This window comes from Bos grunniens, chromosome 1 (assembly GCF_055505025.1).
Source record: "Bos grunniens cultivar Pamir isolate PY7600 chromosome 1, Bosgru_T2T1.0, whole genome shotgun sequence".
NCBI classification, from domain to species: Eukaryota; Metazoa; Chordata; class Mammalia; order Artiodactyla; family Bovidae; genus Bos; species Bos grunniens.
The window spans coordinates 62,775,528-62,799,662 of record NC_141165.1 but is presented as its reverse complement, the minus strand read 5'-3'; the positions used below and the strand labels follow the sequence as shown (position 1 = coordinate 62,799,662).

The following is a 24,135-nucleotide window of genomic DNA, read 5'->3' as shown; positions in this document are numbered from 1 at the left end:
ATTCCCAAATTATATGCTAATCATTTCACTGAAATAAAAATTAAGACTATTGCTTCCAGACAAGATGGAATAAGAGGAAAAATATATACTTTGCCTAAAACAACTTAAAAAAAAAAACCCCAGCAAAGTATAAAGAAAGAGGTTTTTAAAGTCAATGTCTCAAACAATGCAAGCCTAATTATATCCTATCTACAAAAGATACACTTTACATCAAAGACATGAATAGTCTAAAAGTAAAATAATGAAAATATCCAGTAAGAGCACAATATAGTCTTCTCAAGCGTACATGGTACCTTCACCAGGTTAAGCCATAAAATAAGCCTCAGGAAGTTTAAAAGGATTGAAATAATACAAAGTATATTGTCTATAAATGGTGAAGTAAAATTAGAAAATTAGTATCACAAGGAAACTTCAAAAATTCACAAATATGTGGTAATTAAACAACAAACTCCTGAACAACCTATTGGTTGTGATTACCTATTGGTAATCACAAGGGAAATCAGAAAATAGTTTCAGGTAAAAACAAAAACCAAGAACATGACTAAAGTAGTGTTTAAAGGGAAATTTACAGCTATAAAAGTAAACAATTAAAAAAATAACCTCAAATCAATATCCTAATCTTCTACTTTAAGACACATGATGGGGGGAGGCGGGAAGAGCAAGCTAAATCTAAAGCATGCAGGAAAAAGGAAATCAAAAGTTATGAACTAGTGACTATAAAAATAATGGGAAAAAAAATCAACAAAATTAAAAGTGTCTTTCTTTTATGAAAATATGTTAACGCTGACTGCATAATTCAGTTTGTAGAAAAGATCAAGGTAAAGAATGTGTATGTTAAACCACTAAGTAGTGAAAAACACTACTATCCTGATCCCAAAATAACAAACCAAAAGCATGACGATTGGCTGATCAACATATAAAATACAAGTATAAACAAAAACCAAAATATGCATAATGTTTTCAGTAGCAACAGAAGCTCATATCCATTAATTTGAGCATTATTCTACTGCTAGATCCTTTCACTAGAGCTGGTAGTTTCCATATAGGAGCTCCTTACAAGTATTTTAAGAAACTCTATTTCAGGACTTCCATGGAGGCAGTGGTTGAGGATCTGCCTGCCAATGCAAGGACCACAGGTTTGATCCCTGTTCTGGGAAGATTCCACATGCCGAGGAGCAACTAAGCCTGAGTGCCACAACTGCTGAGCCCCCACAATGAAACTACTGAAGCCTACATGCCTAGAGCCAGCAAGAGAAGCCACTGCAATAAGGAGCCTGCACACTGCAACGAAGAGTAGCCCCTGCTCTCTGCAACTAGATAAAGCTTGCACGCAGCAACTAAGACCTAGTGCAGCCAAATAAAGAATCCAGGTGCTAGGTTTTAGAAGATTAAAAAAAAAAGAGAAATCCTATATCATACAGAAGCACTTCATGGAGTGCTTCTGTATGAAGCTATTTAATTAAAGAAACTATTTAATTAAATCAACTGAATATGCTTATATGTAAAGTTCAAAAAGGTGCTATATCCTCATCCTTCGGGAAGAAAAACAATTAACAGCAATAGAGCTTTTAATTCTGATCATATTAGTCAAAAAAAATCACTTCTGATCAATGCTGTCTCCAAGTTAGACTTACAGTAAGCAGCTTAAGTTTAATAATCAATTTCCCCTAGTAAATTTCATTGAGTTTGTACTTTGACCACATCTCCAACAAACCCTACCAATTTAAGTTCACAGAATTCAAAGTAAGAAAAAAAAGTCAAAGCTAATGTGAAAAACGTATTAACCTTTTCATTTCATCAGGGTCAAATTCCCAAATTCCATTTGGGTAGTTAATAAGAATATGAAGACAAAAACAAGCTAAGACTGGAAATATATGAAGAAAATGTCTATTGGTGCATTTATAACATTTTCAAATTTCTAAACCACTGTTACCCTCTACATGTATACGTTCACAAGTATGTTTTTGATTAATCATATTTTAACAATATTTCTAACATTTTAATATGTGACTACACTACTAAAAATAATTTAGATACTATTTTACAGAATTTTGTTATTGATCTTTTTCTATTTACGATTCTAATTGTTCCACCAATTCCACTGTAAATCTAAGGAATAACAAAAAAATTGAAATAAGGTACTTACGTCATTACTTCCTTTAGTGATTCAATAGCTTTTTCTAGAGTGCTTTTGTCAGGATTTTCTTCAAATGTGTGCTTCTTAAGATCTGTAATATTTTATCAAATATTTTCTCTATGATTAAAAGAAATTCAATGGTTTTCCCACGATGACTTAAAAATGCTGTCCACTGTGACAGACACACGTTAATTTAAAAAAATAATATCTAACTTTTCCTTTTAAAAAAAAGTTTTTATACAATGTTCCCTTAAGAATGAGTTTCCAAGGTGGTGCTAGTGGTAAACAACCCACTTGCCAATACAAGAGACATTAAGAGATATGGGTTCAATCCCTGAGTCAGGAAGATTCCCTGGAGGAGGAAATGGCACCCGACTCCAGTACTTTTGCTGGGAGAATCCCATGGACAAAGGAGCCTGGTGGGCTACAGTCCACAGGGTTGCAAAGAGTTGGTCACGATTGAGTATCTGAGCACCCGTAAGAGCTCTCTTCTTAAATGTATTAAATAAGTTTCCACATTTTTTCACTGAATAAATTTTCAGAATATGTACCAGATTTTCACTATTTCAATTCCCTTCTAGTAAAGTTTGATGACTCCTAAATTTTTTAAACTCTCTGAATTCACGATCCTCAATTAACTAAGAAGTCATTATACACGCTATATTTCATAGTGGGGCCCATGGCTCCATCACAGAGAGCAGCTGGTGTGAAGAGACGATTTTGTTTAGTTTATAGGTTTAATGAGGTGCTTAGACTTTGACTCTTCTTACCCAAGTTGCTTATAATGTTCTACCCAATGGTTCCCTATATCTCCACCCCCCCCACCTAATCTTTTAAGTGGAATAATAGAAGAAAGGCTTAGATATCAAGTTCATTTTAGTCATGACATTTGATGAATTCCTATAAGTACTTAATAAAACAATAATGAAGATAAATAAGAAACAGCCTATTTTGTAAAGTTAAAAAGGTTGCATATTCATATATTTTCTTTATAATCTGTAAAATAGAATAGTTTTTAAAGACTGTGGAAATCATTTTATATGTTAGTAATTCTAAACTGTATTAGATAACCTCAAAGAGAATAAAAATTACCAATTTTTGTAGTTACTACCACAATTCATAATTTAACCAATATATTTCAAAGACAATAATAGATAAAGAGTCACAAACTTAGCCTCCTTAACTGCTATACTTACTATTGTAGTTAAGGTCTGAAGGCCAAATTGCTTTGTTACACTTATTCCTGTTTTATGCAATTTAGTTCTCATACTTAAATTTAAAAGTATAAAATTTAAATTTAAAAATATAAAAACTGACACTGTTCTAGACCTATTCACTACTTTAGTCAGGTAAATATAAAAGCATACAAATACACCTTTCTTTTCATGAAGGTATAATTTATTCACAAAAATTAACTCTGCTATAGATGTCCTTTTCATTGAAATCTATAATTTAAGTTTTAGAATAAATGGATGAACGTTTCAAGAGTGTTCTGCACACTATAAGGAAAAAAAATATAAGACAAAGCATAAAGAATTTTACTAAGAGTCAGAAAAAGACTAAATAACCTCAAACATCGTAATCATTTTGTGGGTGAATTTTATGTGGATGTAAACTGTTTGGGAATTAGTGACATACCATGAAATATAAGAATACTTTTAGGAGAGAGGCAGAAAGTTCAATACTAGTCAGTAAAACTGATTTCACAACAAATAAAGCATTTCTAGGCCAGAGTGAATTTTTGTAGCACCAGTGATTATTCAGATTATCCATAAAGATATTTTCTACATAAAAGATACAAACTTTAAAACTGAAACCTAAGAGCACTTTGAAAACGAGAAATTTTGCCAATTTTTTAGAACAAAACAATTTCATAAAAACATCCAAAATTGTCTGGAAAGAGATCAGACAAGTACCATTTAAAAGTAATGCAATGCTGGGTAATCTCTGCACTGGTCGGATGAGAAGTTCAACAAGGCTTTGCCGTCCACATTCTGGCTTAGCTTGGTTTATCTGAAAAGAATTAATTTATTCAAAATTTATTTTGAATGTTTTCTGCAAAGATTATTATACATTACATTTATTAGATTACACCTTATCATTTGTGCCCTGATAAGAATGGGAGAAGTAGGGTGGTAGTTGTTCTCTGGCAGATTATTATGGTTCAGTAATCCCTCAAGGCCTGAAATAGCCTTCTGGCAAGCCAAGGATTAACACCTTAAACAGAGAGTGAGTTCCTCTAAGCACTCTTATACATTTCATTTCAGTTTTTCATAAATCTATATCATTCAAAAAGAAAAAAAATTAAAAATATTAATTATGCTGATACCATTTGGATAAACAAAGTAAGCCACCAATAAGAAAATCATTAAAAGCAAGCAAAATCTCATTGGAAAATTTTTAGAAGTGTTTGAGAATATGCCTAACTTAAAAAACACACACACACACACACACAACATTCATATTCACTCAGCTGCCTCTTGGATCCTGCTTGTGGCATATCAAACCTTGTGATGCTAAACATCACTGCACTTTCAAGTAAAACTAAACACATAACATTAAGGTATTCTGACATGGATGTATCTTTACTAAAAGATACATCTTTAGTATTAAAATTTAATTTTAATAAATTCCGTCAGAAAATAATTCTCTGATTTTTATTTGAAAGAAATATGTATTACCTTCAGAAAAGCATGAAATCTTGGTTTCTGTTTTTCACATTTAATAATAGTTTCCTTGCTCATTTCAAAGAAGTTCACAAAGGGAGGATAGATTTTTACCAAATCTTTGGACTAGGAACAAACAAAAAAAACCAAAACCCATTAATTTGTGGCTGTTACCCTTAGTCAATGAAACTTAAAGTTGAATAACCAGTAGTCAAAATCTGACATACCAGATGCAAAAGAAAAGTTCAAAATACATTTCTTCTCAAGGTAAATACAGGAATTTTATTTCATAAACTTCTCACTAACTAGTGAGTTAATTGCTAAAGAAAATGCATCAATTGTTAAACAGAGCCTAAAACCTGAAAAGCAAATAAATACTCAGAAACAAACAAAAGTTGATATACTTTTGTTGAACTTCAATATAAGCTTACTGTATTGATAAACATGACACAGTTTTAAAACTTCTATTAATTTAGAATATAGTAGCAATTATAGCTGATCTATGAAGAACCCAAGAACACGCTATTATCTTTTGAAGGATCCAAACAACCATTAAAAGATCAACTGTACTGTGCAATTTTGAAGTACAAGGAAAATGTCCTGACAAATTGAGACCAACAGGTACCAAAAAGATCTGGGACAATAATTTGCATATTTGAAATTCTCAGTCAACCAGAAAGAACATCCAACAGCTATATGGTAAGGATTAGTTAGGAGACCTTAGAAATCAAAACTAAATGGGCAACAATCCAAGGCACTGAAACTTATCTGGTCGGACTGAATCATATCCAAAGAGACTAAAGGAAATTTATAAATTCTATTTGTGGCACCTCATTCAAAACTAATATACTTATTTAATAAACTTAACCTATGTTCTTAGAGAAGAAACAGTTCATTGGAAGGTTTTATGCAGACACAAAGACAGTACAAAGTGCTATCAACTAAGGAAAGAAAAAATAAAACTCAATTATAGAAAACTTTAAAAAATCATTAATCTATGGCTGTTTATGATAGGAAAATAATATGATATATGGTAAAATGACTGTAACACAACAGTTAATATTAAAGATGAGCTATCAAGAAAGTGTTGGATTGTATATGGAAGGCATGTTTCAGAAGACAAGAACACTTTCAAAATATTTTACAAACACAAAGATGCCTAAGTTTTTTAAAAAAGTTCTCACATTTAAACAGGTAACTTTCATTCCCTGCCATTTCTTGATGAGATGATACTTTAATCTTAATACTTAATAAATAAAATACTTACATATTTAAGAAAGATATCACCAATGCTTTTGCTCTCATCCCAATTAACAATAAGGTCTTCAAGATCATCCTGGAAAAACACAAAATGAGACAATACGTGATTCTGATAATCACTTTAGCATCTCTTAAATTTGAATATTCATTTGAAAGACATACTTTACAGAGTACCTTAATTTGGCATATATAACAATAACATTCTTTCTCAATAAGAAATTAATTTTTTGACAAGAAAAATATCCTTTGAAAAATAATTAAGAAAACATAAAGAAGGCCAAATCAATAAGACTAAGTCTAATTTCCCAGTATGATGTGGAAGTATAATTAATTTAACTATACAGCTGATTGGTTCATTAATTAAAGAATTAATTAATTATAGAAAAGCACCTTTGATCTTGGCTGCTGAAGCATCAGCCATTAGAAACTGTAATCTATAATAGAGGTCAGCAAACGTTACTTAAAGGGCCAAATGGTAAATATTTTAAGGCTTACAGGCCATATGGTTTCTGTCACAAGTCCTCAATTCTGTCTTTGTAGAATAGAACCATAAACAATATATAAATAATTGTGAGTGGCTGTGTATCAATAAAACTCTATTTATGAAAGTAAGTAAAACTTTAGTAAAATGCTAAACTGGCTGGATTTGGTCCATTGACCATGATCTGCTAATTCCTGGGCTTATTTCTCAATCATCATCCTAAAATATTACTTATTTGTAAAAATTTAGAAGATATTTAAAAGCTTTCTAAGATAATAAAACCAGATGATGAAATGGTAAGAAATGACATGCCCTAACTGAAATTCTAAAAGTGACTTTAAAGTAGAAATTAATCAATACACTTATACAAGAGGTTCTCAAACTGTTACATGCAGACACTTTCCCAACAGATATTTTTAGTGGGATCCATAAAATTAAACTATTTTCATTACAATATGAAGGCATTATTTGACTCCTTGATTCTCTCATAAGGATACAACAGAGTCATATGGAGGTGACATGATGTGTGATACCGCAATAGAATGAATTAAGCAGTAGACAGGAGAAACAAGTTTTCTATTAAGCCAGACAAAAAAAAGGCAAAACAAATCAACATCACTGTTTCTGTTTTGGAAATTAGTTATTTTAGAAAAGAACATGTTATTTATACTACCACATAAGGAGTCATTATTATTAACATATATTTTTAAAATTGCATGAGTTCAGTTCAGTTCAGTTGAGTCACTCAGTCATGTCCAACTCTTTCTGACCCCACGGACTGTAGGCCTCCCTGTCCATCACCAATTCCTGAAGCTTGCTCAAACTCATGTCGATCGAGTTGGTGATGCCATCCAAACCATCTCATCCTCTGTCATCCCCTACCTTTCCCGCCTTCAATCTTTCCCAGCATCAGGGTCTTTTCAAATGAGTCAGTTCTTTACATCAGGTGGCCAAAGTATTGGAGTTTCAGCTTCAGCATCAGTCCTTCCAATAAACACCCAGGACTGATATCCTTTAGGATGGACTGGTTGGATCTCCTTGCAGTCCAAGGGACTCTTAAGAGTCTTCTCCAACACCACAGCTCAAAAGCATCAATTCTTTGGTGCTCAGCTTTCTTTACAGTCCAACTCTCACATCCATACATGACTATTGGAAAAAACATAGCTTTGACTAGATGGACCTTTGTTGGGAAAGTAATGTCTCTGCTTTTTAATATGCTGTCTAGGTTGGTCATAGCTTTTCTTCTAAAGAGCAAGTATCTTTTAATTTCATAGCTGCAATCACCATCTGCAGTGATTTTGGAGCCCAAGAAAATAAAGTCTGTCACTGTTTCCATTGTTTCCCATCTAGTTGCCATAAGTGGTGGAGCGGGATACCATGATTTTAGTTTTCTGAATGCTGAGTTTTAAGCCAGCTTTTTCATTCTCCTATTTCACTTTCATCAAGAAGCTCTTTCATTCCTCTTCACTTTCTGCCATTAGGATAGTGTCATCTGCATACCTGAGGTTATTGATATTTCTCTTGGCAATCTTGATTCCAGCTTGTGCTTCATCCAGCCCAGAATTTCTCATGATGTACTCTGCATATAAGTTAAATAAGCAGGGTGACAATATGGCCTTGACATACTTCTTCCCAATTTGGAACCAGTCCAGTGTTCCGTGTCTGGTTCTAACTGTTCCTTCTTGACCTGCATACAGATTTCTCAGGAGGCAGGTCAGGTGGTCTGGTATTCCCATCTCTTTAAGAATTTTCCACAGGTTATTGTGATCCTCATAGTCAAAGGCTTTAGCGTAGTCAATGAAGCAGAAGTAGATGTTTTTCTGGAACTCTCCTGCTTTTTTGATGATCCAACAAATGTTGGCAATTTGATTTCTGCTTCCTCTGCCTTTTTTAAATCCAGCTTGAACATCTGGAAGTTCTCTGTTCCCGTACCACTGAAGCCTTGCTTGGAGAATTTTGAGCATTACTTTGCTAGCATGTGAGATGAGTACAATTGTGTGTGGTTTCAACATTCTTTGGCATTGCCTTTCTTTGGGACTGGAATGAAAACTGGTCCTGTGGCCACTGCTGAGTTTTCCAAATTTGCTGGCATATTGAGTGCAGCACTTTCACAGCATCATCTTTTAGGATTTGAAATATCTCAACTAAAATTCTATCACCTCCACTAGCTTTGTTCATAGTGATGCTTCCTAAGGCCTACCTGACTTTGCATTCCAGGATGTCTGGCTCTAGGTGAGTGATCACAGCATCATGGTTATCTGGATCATGAAGATCTCTTTTGTATAGTTCTTCTGTGTATTCTTGCCACCTCTTCTTAATATTGTATATCCACATACAAAAAGATGATCTTTAAACCTTCACCTTAGCCAAAAATGAACTCAAGTTATAGATCTAACTGTAAGAGCTAAAACAATACACCTTCTAGAAGAAAACACAGGAGAAAATCTTCAAAATCTTGGGTTAGGCAAAAATTTCTTAGATATAATAGCAAAAGCACATTACATTTTAAAAAATGGATAAACCGGACTTCATCAAAATTAAAAATTTTGGTATTCCAAAAGACACCATTAAAAAAATGAAATAAGCAACAACAGGCTGGGAGGAAATATCTGCAAAACACATAGCTAATAAAGGACTTGTACCAAGAATTTACAGAGAACCTTTACAACTTGGTAAGCCAACACACAACACAACCAAAAAATGGGCGCCAGATCTAAGCGCACATTTCACAAGAATAATATACAAAAGAAAAAGAAGCAGATGAAAAGACGCTCAACATCATTAATTATTAGGGAAATGGAAATAAAATCATTTTATATCCTAGAATGGTTATAAAAGAAAACGTATAAGTACCGGAAAGAATGGATAGAAATTTGAATGCTGATACATTACTATTCAGAATATAAAATGATGTAAAAACCTGATAGTTTCTCAAAATTTTTAAATGAAGACTGCCAATATAACCCAGCAATTCTACTTGTAAGTATCTATGGAAGAGAATGAAAACACACCCAAACAAAGATCTGCAATGTTCATATCAGCATGATTCATAACTGCCAAAAACTGGAAACAACCTAAATTTCTATCAACTGGTGAATGGATAAAGAAACGCAGCATATCCTTATAATGGACTATTACCTGGCCACACAAAGGAACAAACTACTAACGTGCTAAATCATAGATGAAATTCAAAAATATACTAAGTTAAAGAAGCCAGACATAAGACATTACCTATTATATATTTATGTTTATATGCAATGTCTAGAAAAGGCAAATTTGTAAGACATAAAATAGATTAGTGGTCTCCTGGACCAGGGCTAGGAATGGGCATGAAGGATCTCAGTGGGTAAGATGAAGATGTTCTAAAATGTATATGGTGACGGCTGCATGATTTGGTGACTTACTAAAATCAGTGAATCATATATTTTAAAAAAGGTTGAGTTTAAAGATGTAAAATGTACTTCAATGAAACTGTTAAAAAACTGAGGCATCTTTAAAAGTATTTTTAAACTTTCTGTTTCAATTTCAAAAACAATTAATATGAATAAATAAAACCTACATAAACAATGGCAACCCACTCCACTACTCTCGCCTGGAAAAACCCATGGATGGAGGAGCCTGGTGGGCTGCAGTCCATGGGGTCGCTAGGAGTCAGACACGACTGAGCAACTTCACTTTCACTTTTCAATTTCATGCGTTGGAGAAGGAAATGGCAACCCACTCCAGTGTTCTTGCCTAGAGAATCCCAGGGACGGGGGAGCCTCGTGGGCTGCCGTCTACGGGGTCGCACAGAGTCAGACACGACTGAGGCGACTTAGCAGCAGCAGCAAACACAAGTTCCTCAATCATTTTTTAAGAATGAAAAGGGATCCTGAAACCAAATAATTTAAGAACCATTATCCTATACTCTGGGCTTCCCTTGTGGCTCAAGTGGTAAAGAATCCGCCTGCAGTGCGGGAAACCTGGGTTAGATACCTGGGTTGGGAAGATCCCCTGGAGAAGGGAAAGGCTACCCACTCAAGTATTCTGGCCTGGAGAATTCCATGGACTGTAGAGCCCATGGGGTCGCAAAGAGTCAGACACGACTGAGCAACTATCACTTCACTTCACTTCACATCCTATACTCTGCAGATTCAGAAAAGTCAAAAGGGAAAAATTTACTTTCAGTAGCGCAAGGTAAACTCAAACCAAGAATAATTAAACAGCCTACAGAGTCAAGAATTAAGATTTAATTATTTAAAATTGTACTTGAAAGAAACAAAAGAATAAAAGGATTATACATAAGAATAATCTTGGAACAATATAATGCAGTGAATTCTAGCACGGACTAGTCTGTTTTAAATACTGGCTCTAGAGCCTGTTAAGTGTTGTGCCCTTGGGCAAACTACTTAACCTATAAGTGCCTCAATTTTTTATTCTGAAAAATAAGTATATAAATGACTCCTATCTCATAAAGGATTAAATTAGCTAATATTTGTATAGCACTTAGAAGAAACCCTAACAGACAGTAGTGCTCAGTAAGTTACTATTAAATATCTTTTCCTATGTGTTTAATATAAATATGGGAGATATTTGGAAAACTGTGCTGTAAAAGAGAAAAAACCTATAGCTTCACAAATATAATCTAGCGGTACATTTTTAAAGTGTAAACAATTACAGGATGGTGGTATATAGTTATATGAGACCACTGCAATCAGAAAGTAAAATAATCTCCAGGCCACCTGAAAAAGTCTACTGTATCTGGTTAACCTTTAAATCCTTAAGCCTGTTGATTAAATAAAGATCTCTGCCCTAATCACTTGGCCGGCTCAGTTCAGTTCAGTTCAGTTGCTCAGTCATGTCCGACTCTTTGCGACTCCATGAATTGCAGCACACCAGGCCTCCCTGTCCATCACCAACTCCCAGAGTTCACTCAGACTCACGTCCATCGAGTCAGTGATGCCATCCAGCCATCTCATCCTCTGGTGTCCCCTTCTCCTCTTGCCCCCAATCCCTCCCAGCATCAGAGTCTTTACCAATGAGTCAACTCTTCGCATGAGGTGGCCAAAGGACTGGAGTTTCAGCTTTAGCATCATTCCTTCCAAAGAAATCCCAGGGCTGATCTCCTTCAGAATGGACTGGTTGGATCTCCTTGCAGTCCAAGGGACTCTCAAGAGTCTTCTCCAACATCACAGTTCAAAAGCATCAATTCTTCGGTGCTCAGCCTTCTTCACAGTCCAACTCTTACATCCATACATGACCATAGGAAAAACTATAGCCTTGATTAGACAGACCTTTGTTGGCAAAGTAATGTCTCTGCTTTTCAATATGCTATTTAGGTTGGACATAACTTTCCTTCCAAGGAGTAAGCATCTTTTAATTTCATGGCTGCAGTCACCATCTGCAGTGATTTTGGAGCCCAAAAAAATAACGTCTGACACCGTGTCCACTGTTTCCCCATCTATTTCCCATGAAGAGGTGGGACCAGATGCCATGATCTTCGTTTTCTGAATGTTGAACTCTAAGCCAACTTTTTCACTCTCCACTTTCACTTTCATCAAGAGGCTTTTGAGTTCCTCTTCACTTTCTGCCATAAGGGTGGTGTCATCTGCATATCTGAGGTTATTGATATTTCTCCCGGCAATCTTGATTCCAGCTTGTGTTTCTTCCAGTCCAGCGTTTCTCATGATGTACTCTGCATATAAGTTAAATAAGCAGGGTGACAATATACAGCCTTGATGTACTCCTTTTTCTATTTGGAACCAGTCTGTTGTTCCATGTCCAGTTCTAACTGTTGCTTCCTGACCTGCATACAGATTTCTCAAGAGGCAGGTCAGGTGGTCTGGTATTCCCATCTCTTTCACAATTTTCCACAGTTCATTGTAATCTACACAGTCAAAGGCTTTAGCATAGTCAATAAAGCAGAAATAGATGTTTTTCTGGAACTCTCTTGCTTTTTCCATGATCCAGTTGATGTTGGCAATTTGATCTCTGGTTCCTCTGCCTTTTCTAAAACCAGCTTGAACATCAGGAAGTTCACGGTTCACATATTACTGAAGCCTGGCTTGGAGAATTTTGAGCATTACTTTACTAGTGTGTGAGATGAGTGCAATTGTGCGGTACTTTGAGCATTCTTTGGCATTGCCTTTCTCTGGGATTGGAATGAAAACTGACCTTTTCCAGTCCTGTGGCCACTGCTGAGTTTTCCAAATTTGCTGGCATATTGAGTGCAGCACTTTCACAGCATCATTTTTCAGGATTTGAAATAGCTCAACTGGAATTCCATCACCTCCACTAGCTTTGTTCGTAGTGATGCTTTCTAAGGCCCACTTGACTTCACATTCCAGGATGTCTGGCTCTAGATGAGTGATCACACCATCGTGATTATCTGGGTCGTGAAGATCTTTTTTGTACAGTTCTTCTGTGTATTATTTCCACCTCTTCAGAGACTAAGTAATAAAGAAACTAAGGCTTAGAGAGATTGAAGTGAAGTGAAGTGAAGTCACTCAGTCGTGTCCGACTCTTTGCAACCCCATGGACTGTAGCCTACCAGGCTCCTCAGTCCGTGGGATTTTCCAGGCAAGAGTACTGGAGTGGGTTGCCATTTTCAACTTGCCCCAAATCACACAGTTGTGAACCAGTATTCACACTCATGCTTGTCTGACTCCAGATTCCATGTCATTCTACTAGACCTATAGCACAGCTATCGCCATTAGAAATGGGGAGTCAGGTGGGCAGGTGAGCCCCCAAGAGTATTAGTCATAGTGCCATCATTTCTTACGATGTTTCTGTGGGAATATGCTTGACTCGGTTTAGTACAGACCCTGGGACATGTCTCCTCCTTGTCCATACACAATTCTCCATAGGATGCTCCCAACATTACCTCCTGGCAGTAAGAAAGGAAAACTCTATAGTTCTAAGACACTGAGCATAGAGCTCCCAAAGCCTATTTAAAAAGTAGAGGAAGTTGTAAACAGACTGGACTAAGAAAGTTAAGCTCTTTCTTTCTTTTCTTCCTTGCTAAGATTTCTTCTATACCATTATCATCTACTTTTACACAAAATGGGTTTCTCTTTTACTTAGCTCACTGCACAAGACACCAAATCAGCAGACTCCCCAATACATACCTGTTCCTGAAACAAGTTCAAGGTCCTGAGACTTAACACTAAATTAACAAATAACAAAGCATAAACATAAAAAGAAAAGTCCTCCCTCAACTCCTCTTTCTCTTTTGTTTCTTCATAGTTCCATACAAAAGCAGGTTTTGCACATCAAGAACCAATGCTGATTAGCACTGAAAAGGAAAAATTCACACACAGAAAAAGATGCTGATAACAATCTCAGACATTCTCATCTTAAGCTAACCATTAGCATGCTATAAGTTGCAGACAAATGAAGAATGAGGCTAAAGGTGTACACATAATATCTAAGATGACAAAATAAATTTAACTTCCAGTCCTGATTTGGACATTTAAAAAGTAGCATGGCCAATATTCAGCAAATATCTACTGAAACAAATCTAACTGCCAGAGTGGTTGTAAACACAGTGGGTAAAAAATGATTTTAATCCTTCACAAAACAACCACTCATGATTCAGACACTACTATCCCCCATTTTACAGAGAAGAAAACTGAAGCAATTAAAGTTAACTTACTTTGAACCCAAATCTACTTTATTCCACAGTCCAAATCTGTAACCACTATGCAATGTTATAAAATACAAATACCAGTGCTTCTTAGGAATACCATACCATTATGATATGAAGAACTGTACAAGTTTAAGCCATATTTACATGATTTACTCATTTACATACTGAAAGAATATATACAGCATATAATCAAGAAGCAATATAGCATTAGTAAATCAGGACGTGGAAAGAACCTAAATGTCCATGAATTAATGAATGGATAAAGAAAATGTGGGATATACAATAAAATACTATTTAGCCATGAAAAAGCCATTATGCCTTCTGTAATAACATGTATAGTCCTTGAGGGTATTATGATACATGAGATAAGTCAGAGAAAGATAAGTACTATATGATCTTACTTACATGTGGAATCTAAAAAAATCCCACGAAAAACAAACACAAAAATCTCATAGATACAGACTGGCAGTCGCCAGAGACGGGAAGGAGGGTGGGTAAAATGGGTAAAGGCGGTCAAAAGGCAAATTTCCAGTTATTTCACTTACTCCAGCCTGAAGATGTAACGTAGAGTATGGTGACTATAGTCAACAACGCTATTTGTGTATCTGAAAGTTGCCAATAAAGTGGAGCTAAATAGTTCTCAACATAAAGAAAAAAACAAAAAACAAACTATGTGTGGTGGTAGATCTTAACTAAATTTATTGTGGTGATCATTTTGCAATACATACCCATATGAATCCATTATTGTTGTATACCTAAAACTAACACAATGTAACATGTTAAGTTTATCTCATAAAAAAAGGGGGTTGGGAGCAAGAATACTTTATAAGGGTTTAGGAGAACAGACTTTGAAGTTAGACAAAAAAGGGTTCAAAGTCAGTCAATGCCCAGCATTTATTACATGATTGACTTTAGAAAAATTATTCAATCTCTGTACATAGCAGTTTCACATCTGTAAAATGTAGACAATTAGAGTATCAACTTCTTGATAATGTTCAGTGGATGTGGCAGTACCTGATAAAGGGCAGGCTACATTTAAAAGGAAAAAAAGAAAAAAATATCATGCAAAAAAAAGACAAAGAAAATACAGCATAATTTTGGGAGTATTTGGGTTACAGAATTATAGGTATTTTCTACTTTTTCCTTTTCTCCTTTATTTTATAAATGTTTGACAGCACATATTGGTTTCATGGTAGGAAAAAAACCATAGGCTTTAATATTTTAAATGCATGACAAACCTGAAATTAGCTAATAAACAACTACTACTTGAAATATTGGTAATCCAAGTTTGTAGAAGAAGCTTAAAAAATTGGGTTACACATTAGAAAACTAAAAGGTAACAATCGTTTTCAAAGCTCCAGTGACTCACTAGTGAAGGAAACATAAAAGCAGACACAGATATAGAGTACAAACTAATGGTTACCCTTGGGGAGACCGAAGTGAGAAGGGCAATATAATAGTGAGGGCAAACAGGGTTATTATGGGATTATATGAAATCATGTATACAAAACTTTCCAAAATTGTAAAACAATATAAAATTTAAAAATAACCAGTTATTCAGTAAAAAAAATTAACAACAAAAGAAGGTCCAGTGAATCAGAGAACAAAATATGCCAAACTGAGATTATGATCTGTATACATAAAAAGTTTGTAACATTTTATATTAGATGGAAATTTGCATACCCAGAATGGCTAAAGTGACTGACACCAAGTGATCTTTAGCAGCAAGTGACCAAGTCACCAAGTGACCAAATTAGCAGCAAAACACCAAGATGAAAATCTGCTTGCCATTCTACTCTATCTTTATACCTCTCAATGTTTCTCATGAGGAAAAAAAAAAAAGACCATTCCAAGAAGACTTTACTCTTCAAATATTCAGAATCCTACTTGGAAATAGGGATAAACTAGCCTGAGATTCCATAGCTTTTTAACCTTTTAAGAAAAGAAAGACTCCTTCAAACTTACTTGTAAATCTAGAAATAGGTGAAATATGGTCAAGGATTTTGAAAAAATACAAAATATAAGCATTCGATAAACTGCATTTTTATTAACTTACAGATCTTTCATATTTTTGTCTACAACATGCACTAAAATCAAAAGTAAGTTAATGTATTTGTTTGAAAACATTCTGTAACTCAGACTGATCATTTTATTGTAACATGGAGTAAACATTAGGGAAAAGATAAATTAGCAATAATATTGTGCCTCAAATAAACCTCACTGGCTATGATACTGCCACAAAGCTGTAATAAACATCAAAATGGGTTGTTCTGAGAAGAAAACTGATCAGTTGTGCTCCAGCATCATATATGAAGAGGAAATAAAGCTAAATTACTTTTAAGAGTTCATCTAAATCTTTCCCCAAATTACTTTACTATGAGAGATTGATACCTGGAGTCCAGGGACCCTTCAACAAAGGAAAACTATTATAATAAAAGTAGACAGCATTGTCTTTTACAGTTTTGGCATTCATCTGACTATATACATAGAGAAAGAGAGAGAGAGAGGAATGAATGAAATGATCTCTAACCTTTTCCCACTCCCATTTTTTAAACAAACCAAACAAAAACATACAACCCAAGATGAATAGCAGAAGAAGAACAAGAAAAATAGTATTAGCAAACACATTATCTTAATAGAAAAGACTTTATAAGGTCTAAATTCTTTATTTTCAAATTAATCAAAGTAAAAACACAGGTAGCAGGAAAGAAACATTAATAAGGTGCTAGAGCAAAGAGGCAAGTGATTCAAAGGAATAAATGAGGGATTAAAAAGTTTTAAATACAAAATTTATTTAGCTAACTAGAAGTACATTAAAAATCACAGGAAATATACATAATCTAAAAAGAATTACTACCACACTAACACATACAAATTTACCTTTATCTTAGTGTGCACATCAAAGATATCTGGAATACTACCAAAAATCGTCTTAATTTCTTCCGGTGCAAGGATAGGCCCACCTCGTTGTCCTTCCTCTTCCAATGGTACTTGAAATAACTAAAGGGCAAAACAAAACTAGATTAGGTAAACTGGAAGAAGAAAAGAATTATTTAATAGTGATAAAGGAGAGAGAAGATATTAATGGAAAAGAAAAATACTTCTTCCTAACCTAAATTTGAGACCTTTTCTCATAACATTTTCTAGTCTATTTTATCCTGTTTATTCACACATCTGTGTGTGTGTGTGTGTGTGTGTGTGTGTATATATATATATATAAAATCTTGTAACAAAATATTAATTAGAATCTAGTAAAAGTTTATCACAGTCCTACAAATCATTAAAATTGTTAGTGTGATACAGAGTAATTTCTACTTTTTTAATTCAAGTTACTAAGGAAGAAAGCAATAAGGAATCATACTTTAATATAGGTACTAAATGTTTTGAACTGATAGCAACAAAAACTTGGTTTAGGGGAAAAAGACTGGATTTGAAGCTAGAAGACCTGTCTGTATCCATGCTGCTGCTTCTATCAATCTTAAAAAAATACTCCTACAACTAGTAAGTGAATTTAGCAAGGTCTTAGGATACAAGGTCAGCATGCACATGCATGCATGCACACACATGCATGCAGGCACACTGAAAAAAAAATCATATTTCTGTAAACCAGTATTGTACAAACTGAAACCGAAGGTTAAAAAACAGTACCATTTACAATAAAAAACTAAAATGCTTAAGTATAAATAGAATAAATCACGTACATGATGCTGAAAACTACAGAATGTTGATGAAAGAAATCAAAGAAGACCTAAATAAATGAAGACATACAGTCATGGACTGAAAGATTCAACACCGTAAAAATGTCAACTGTCCCCCATTCCCAAATTGATATAAGGATTTACCCTAATGCCTATCAAAAATGCCAGGACTTCTCATAGATAAAATCTGATTCTAAAGATTCATATGGAAGGGCAAAGAGCTTCTTACTATCAAGCTCCAGTATTGTGCAACACTGGTGAAGAGAGAAACATTCATTATCAACAGAACAGAATACAGACTCTAGAAACGAATCCATGCAAATTTTTTGACAAAGGTGCAAAAGCAATTTAGTGCAGGAAGGCTAGTTGTCCAACACATGGTACTAAAACACCATTTGCCATAGGCAAAACAAATGAAAGTGAAAGTGAAAAGTGAAGTCGCTCGGTTGTGTCCGACTCTGCGATCCAGTGGACTGTAGCCCACCATGCTCCTCTGTCCATGGGATTCTCCAGGCAAGATAAACCTCAGCCCAAATATAATATTTATACAAAAATTAACTCAAAATTATCATAGACCTAAAGAAAAAACTCACAACTATGAAATATTTAGAAGAAAACCTAGGAGAAAACCTTGTGACTTAGGCTTATGTAGAGTGTTTAAATACGAAATCAAACCCATGATGTATAAAAGAAAAAAAAAACTGATAAATTGGATTTTATCAAAACTAAAAACAACTCAGCAAAAAACTTACAACAAGAAAACATATTATAGAATAGGAAAAAAATGTCTGCAAATCACATTATCTAACAAAGGACTATATTCAAAATATATAAAGAATTCTCAAAACTCTGGAAAGAAAACAATCCAATTAAAAACAAGTAAAATCTTTAGTTATTTCAATTAAAACAAGATATACAGATATCAAATAAGGACAGAGATGTTCAGTATCACTAGTCTTTTTGAAATGTAAATTAAAGCCAGGATGAGATAATACTATACACGTGTTTGAATGGCTAAAATAAAAAACACTGATAACATAAAGCAATGGTGAGGACGTGAGCAACTGGAACTTTTACATGTTACTGGTTGAAGAGCAAAACTGTACAGCCCCTCTGCAAAAAGGCTTGATGGTTTCTTTTGAAATCAAGCATTACTTACAATATGATCCAGCAGTATCACTCCTAGGTGTTTACCCAAGAGAAATGAAAATTTATGTCCATAGAAAACTTGTACACAAATATCTGTAACAGCTCTATTGATAACCACTCAAAACTGGAAACAACCCAAATGTCCTTTTAATAAGTCAATAGATAAACTGTGGTACATCCATACAGTGGTATACTACTCAGCAAAAGGATCAAACTATTTATACACACAAGTTAGATAAAACCCAAAGGAACAGGTTGTATACTATGACTCTATTTTATGACATTAAAAAAAAATTATAGTAACAAAGAAGAGATTAGTGATTACCAGGAGTTGAAATGAGAAAAAGGTGTGACATAAAGGAAGAGTAACAGGAGTTTTGGGGGGAGATAGAAATGTTAAATGTTTCAAAGAGTCAATTTCACTGTATAGTTAAAATTCTAGTAAAAATAATGATGTATTATTGGGTTAACATATGTAGCAGTAATATGACAATAGCACAAAGGCCAGGATGGGATTAATGAAAGGAAGGAGGGAGGGAGGAGAGAGGAAGAAAAGAAAGAACACTGTAAATAGTAAGAAACTTCATAAAGATTATGAATTGTTCTTACAACAGTTTACCACCTCTTCCCCAAAAATACCTATGTATATTCAGGCCTTCCATTTTTGCAAGTATGGTGAGCACCTACTTGCTGAAAACAAAATAATGAAGTAAGAAAAACCTCTGTCTGAATACATCAACAAGCTGACAAGAAAGTGAGGTACCTTCAGAGGCCAAAATCTAAGTGAAAGTAGAAAGCTGAGTACTAAACCAATCTTTTTCCCAAAGACATTTGCCTAAATCGATGAAAGTTAAGCTTCACCTATAAAAGCCTCAGTGAGAACAGAAGACCCATACAAAACCTAGATTCCAACATATTAACAATTTCCAGTAAAGTCAGAAGTATGTTTAACCAATGACCCAGAAATTCCAGATTTCTGCCCAGTATATGTTCTCAAGCAGCCATGAGTAAGAATACTCACAGAAGCACTACTAGTAACAGTAAAAACAAACAGCAATGAGAACATCAAAACAAATTCCAATGTCTACTAAAAATAAAAGTTAATTAGGTGGATATAATCATACAGGAAAATGAATTACTGCCACATGCAATGACACAGATGTATCTTAAGAACATTTCTATCAAGTGAAAAAAGCAATTCACTAAAAAATATATACTGTTACATTTAGACAGTTTGATTTTCTACATATATATGATAGATCTATAAGGAAAATGGTAAGCACAAAACTCCAGGTAATGGTTATCTATGAGAGAGGGAAAAGAAACGGGATTGGGGAAAAACGTAATAGAAGATGCAAAGATATCTATAACCATTTATAAGCATTCCTTTATGTAGTCAACATTTCATTAAAAATCCTAAACAAAAATATTCAGACCATCAAAATACATCTAGATTAAAACTTCTCAGTACTCTTAGGAAACAATATCTTAAAATATTTTTACTGTGTTTTAATCCCGCATTTAAAATTAGTTAGCTAAAAACTGATTCTACCTTTCCAATATATCTCAAATCTATCCTTTTTTCATTCTCACTGATACTATCCTAAGAAGTTTAGTTTATTAAAATCTCTAACCAAGAGTGCTGAAATAATCTTCAAATTGATCTTGCCTCCACAATTTGTTTCCCCTTCTTCAATACCTCCTTCAAAGTGAACCAAATGACTTTCTAAAATACAAGTCAAATGTTACTATCTTTCCCTTCCTATCAAAAATTCTTTAACAACAAATGACCTAGCACACTGTACAAAGGCCTACCCCAGTCTGGAGTAAGCAATCTTATCTCATCTGTTACTATCAGTTCAGTTCAGTCGCTCAGTCCTGTGCTCAGTCGTGTCAGACTTTTTGTGACCCCATGAATCACAGCACGCCAGGCCTCCCTGTCCATCAGCATCTCCCTGAGTTCACTCAAACTCACATCCATTGAGTCGGTGATGCCATCCAGCCATCTCATCCTCTGTCGTCCCCTTTTCCTCCTGCCCCCAATCCCTCCCAGCATCAGAGTCTTTTCCAATGAGTCAACTCTTCACATGAGGTGGCTGTTACTATATTCACACCCTAAACTCTACCCTTAGTTCAGTTCAGCTCAGTAGGTCAGCTGTGTCCAACTCTTTGCAACCCCATGAACTGCAGCATGCCAGGCTTCCCTGTCCATCACCAACACCCAGAGCTTGCTCAAATTCATGTCCATTGAGTCGGTGATGCTATCCAACCATCTCATCCTCTGTTGTCCCCTCTCCTCCTGCCTTCTATCTTTCCCAGCATCATGGTCTTTCCTAATGAGTCAGCTCTTCATTTTGGGTGGCCAAAGTATTGGTGTTTCAGCTCCACCCTACCCTTAACCCACCCTCAACTCAAATTCCCCTGGACTATTCTGTAATACCGTTAAGGATTAGTCTTTTGTACTGTTGGAATAATCTCAAATATACTTCCCACCCATATTCTTTGCATGCACTAATAATAATCATGCTTTAAAACTCATTTCAATTTGCATCTTCTGTATGATACTTTTTCAGTGTTCAACCATTGAAAATTCCAGCCCAACACCTTCCCTAAACTGGAAGAGGAACAAAATTCTCACCACACATATCTCCAAATACCTTAACTAAACCTCTCTCATGAGGTTCAGAACTTTCTATTTGGTTATAATTAGGTGTGTATGTTTTAACTCCTATTCCAGTCTGCTGCTGCTGCTGCTAAGTCGCTTCAGTCGTGTCCAACTCTGTGCCACCCCATAGACAGCAGCCCACCAGGCTCCCGTGTCCCTGGGATTCTCCAGGCAAGAACACTGAAGTGGGTTGCCATTTCCTTCTCCAATGCATGAAAGTGAAAAGTGAAAGTGAAGTCGCTCAGTTGTGTCCAACTCCTAGCGACCCCATGAACTGCAGCCCACTGGGCCCCTCCGTCCATGGGATTTTCCAGGCAAGAGTATTGGAGTGGAGTTCCTTTAAAACAGGAATCCTCTTTAACACCTGTCACAACACCTTATATTAATAGGTACCTAAGTATTACATGGAAAAAATCAAGAAGCTACACTTAATTTGTGGGGCTAAGTAAAAATTAAGCTATTCCAAATTCAAATTTTAAAAAAAGTTTGTAGCACACATTAGTAGGACACATTGTAGGACACATTAGTCCTACAACAAAGCTTAAAGAGAACACTATAATCAACGGAGCCCACAAACTTGTAAGTAAACTTAGGTGAATTTATACTAAGCACAGTAGTGTGGGAGTTTGTCTACAGTGTAATAATTACAAGTGCTTTTTAAAAAGAAGTTTTAGTGAATGTAATTGATACGCAAGTTAAAATTTGGAACTCCAGGACATTTACCATGGCCTGAAAGGATTTACATTTCTAGGTTATAAATGCTACCAAAGTACATGAACAGTATATGCCAAAGGGATTTTCTGCTACTTAACCACATTTTGGCTGACTATAAAAACTTCAACAAGAAACTCATCTAGGATGGCTTCCCTTGAGGAAGAGCAGAACTGACTTAAAACAAGTTTAGTTTAATATAGCAGAGGGCCTCATAAAACCCTGACTACTGCTAAACAAATCAACTATGAAGAATAACCTTTCCGTGAATACCGAGAAAAAAGTTTTTCATTTCTTATTCATGCATCTTATCAATGGTACAAACTACTAAAGGCCATTATATTGGACCTTAATGAACAATATTAAGAATTAGAATTAAAAATTAAACCCAAATAAGAAACTCCCCTATCATTTTCTATTCAAAGTTAAGCTAAGTGGTATCAACTTTATTTTCCTGACAATCTCCTTCATTACCACAAACAAATTTATTCCTTCTTTCTACAGATTCCAAAATAATGTCCTATTATTACGCTTTTCAGAACCTTGAATTTTGATTTATTCCTTAATATCTTCCTTGATCTCATCCTACAAGGATTCCTTAGAATTGTTTTTCTTCAGGAATAACTTCATAGTACATTTTAATAGTGGTAAGCAATGAGTCAACATTTGACTACTGCAAAATTTTAGAAAACGACACAATAAAGGATAACTTTAAAAAAATTACTATGGCAGAAACCAACACAATATAGCAAACCAATTAACCTCCAATTAAAAATACACTTAAAAAAATAAAAATTTACTGACAAACATATTGCTATGCTTCATTGCTAATTGTTTTTCCATGTATCAATTCAGTTTAATTCAGTCGCTCAGTCGTGCCTGACTCTCTGAGACCCCATGAATCGCAGCACGCCAGGCCTCCCTGTCCATCACCAACTCCAGGAGTTTACCCAAACTCATATCCACCGAGTCGGATATGAGATGGGCTTCCAGCCATCTCATCCTCTGTTGTCCCCTTCTCCTCCTGCCCCCAATCCCTCCCAGAATCAGGGTCTTTTCCAATGAGTCATATATCAACAGTACTAAACAAAGCAATGACTCTTGAATACACACTATCATAAAAAGCTACCACTTCCAAATGTAAATGCAGTATCCTGACATGGAAGCTGCAAAATTGTGAATTAAATTCAGTCTCCTCTAAGACTGTCTATTGAGGATCCTTCTCTTTTTAAAGTCACTATAAAAAGCTATTTCTGCATGAAAAAAAAAGCTACTCTTAAATGGCATTTCCCTAACAGCAGTTTCTGTCATAGATTTTCAATATCTATATTTAAATTCTATGCTTATACAATTCTCTTACAAAAAATAACATATTTCTTTGTTTTTACTTATTAACGGTGGAACAGAGATCATTTTTCCAAATTCTTACCTGAATAATTGTGGCCAATATATTTACATAATTACTTTCAGTCTGATAGAGCTCTTTTGCAACTTGCCACCTGGCTGACTGCTTTGAAGGGACTGGAGTAGAATTCTTAGAGGACTTAGTACAAGATTTTGGTGTTTCTAAAAGGAAAGAGGAAGAAAGACTTAAAATGGAAGCCAGATATAAGTACCAAACACTGTACAGATTTGACAAAAAAAAAAAGAGGGTATCTACTCTTATAAATATACCACCATAAATATTTTCATTAGAGTTTCATCCTAGAATAAGGCCAGAAAAAAATAATGGTCATGTACT

The 24,135-nt window shown here is 34.9% G+C and overlaps 1 protein-coding gene across 19 annotated transcripts in view; it reads right to left on the bottom strand.

Moving 5' to 3' along the window:
• Positions 1 to 24,135, bottom strand: part of ECT2 (epithelial cell transforming 2) — a 59,470-nt gene that overhangs the window by 18,333 nt on the left and 17,002 nt on the right. For all 19 annotated transcript variants that reach the window (XM_086318861.1, XM_086318827.1, XM_086318835.1 and 16 more), the window contains 6 exons: positions 23,824 to 23,960; positions 17,052 to 17,171; positions 6,071 to 6,139; positions 4,819 to 4,929; positions 4,054 to 4,150; positions 2,147 to 2,228 (listed from right to left, as the gene is read on the bottom strand). In XM_086318861.1, the coding sequence (XP_086174987.1) occupies positions 2,147 to 2,228; positions 4,054 to 4,150; positions 4,819 to 4,929; positions 6,071 to 6,139; positions 17,052 to 17,171; positions 23,824 to 23,960 (616 nt within the window). The remainder of the gene's footprint in view (positions 1 to 2,146; positions 2,229 to 4,053; positions 4,151 to 4,818; positions 4,930 to 6,070; positions 6,140 to 17,051; positions 17,172 to 23,823; positions 23,961 to 24,135) is intronic.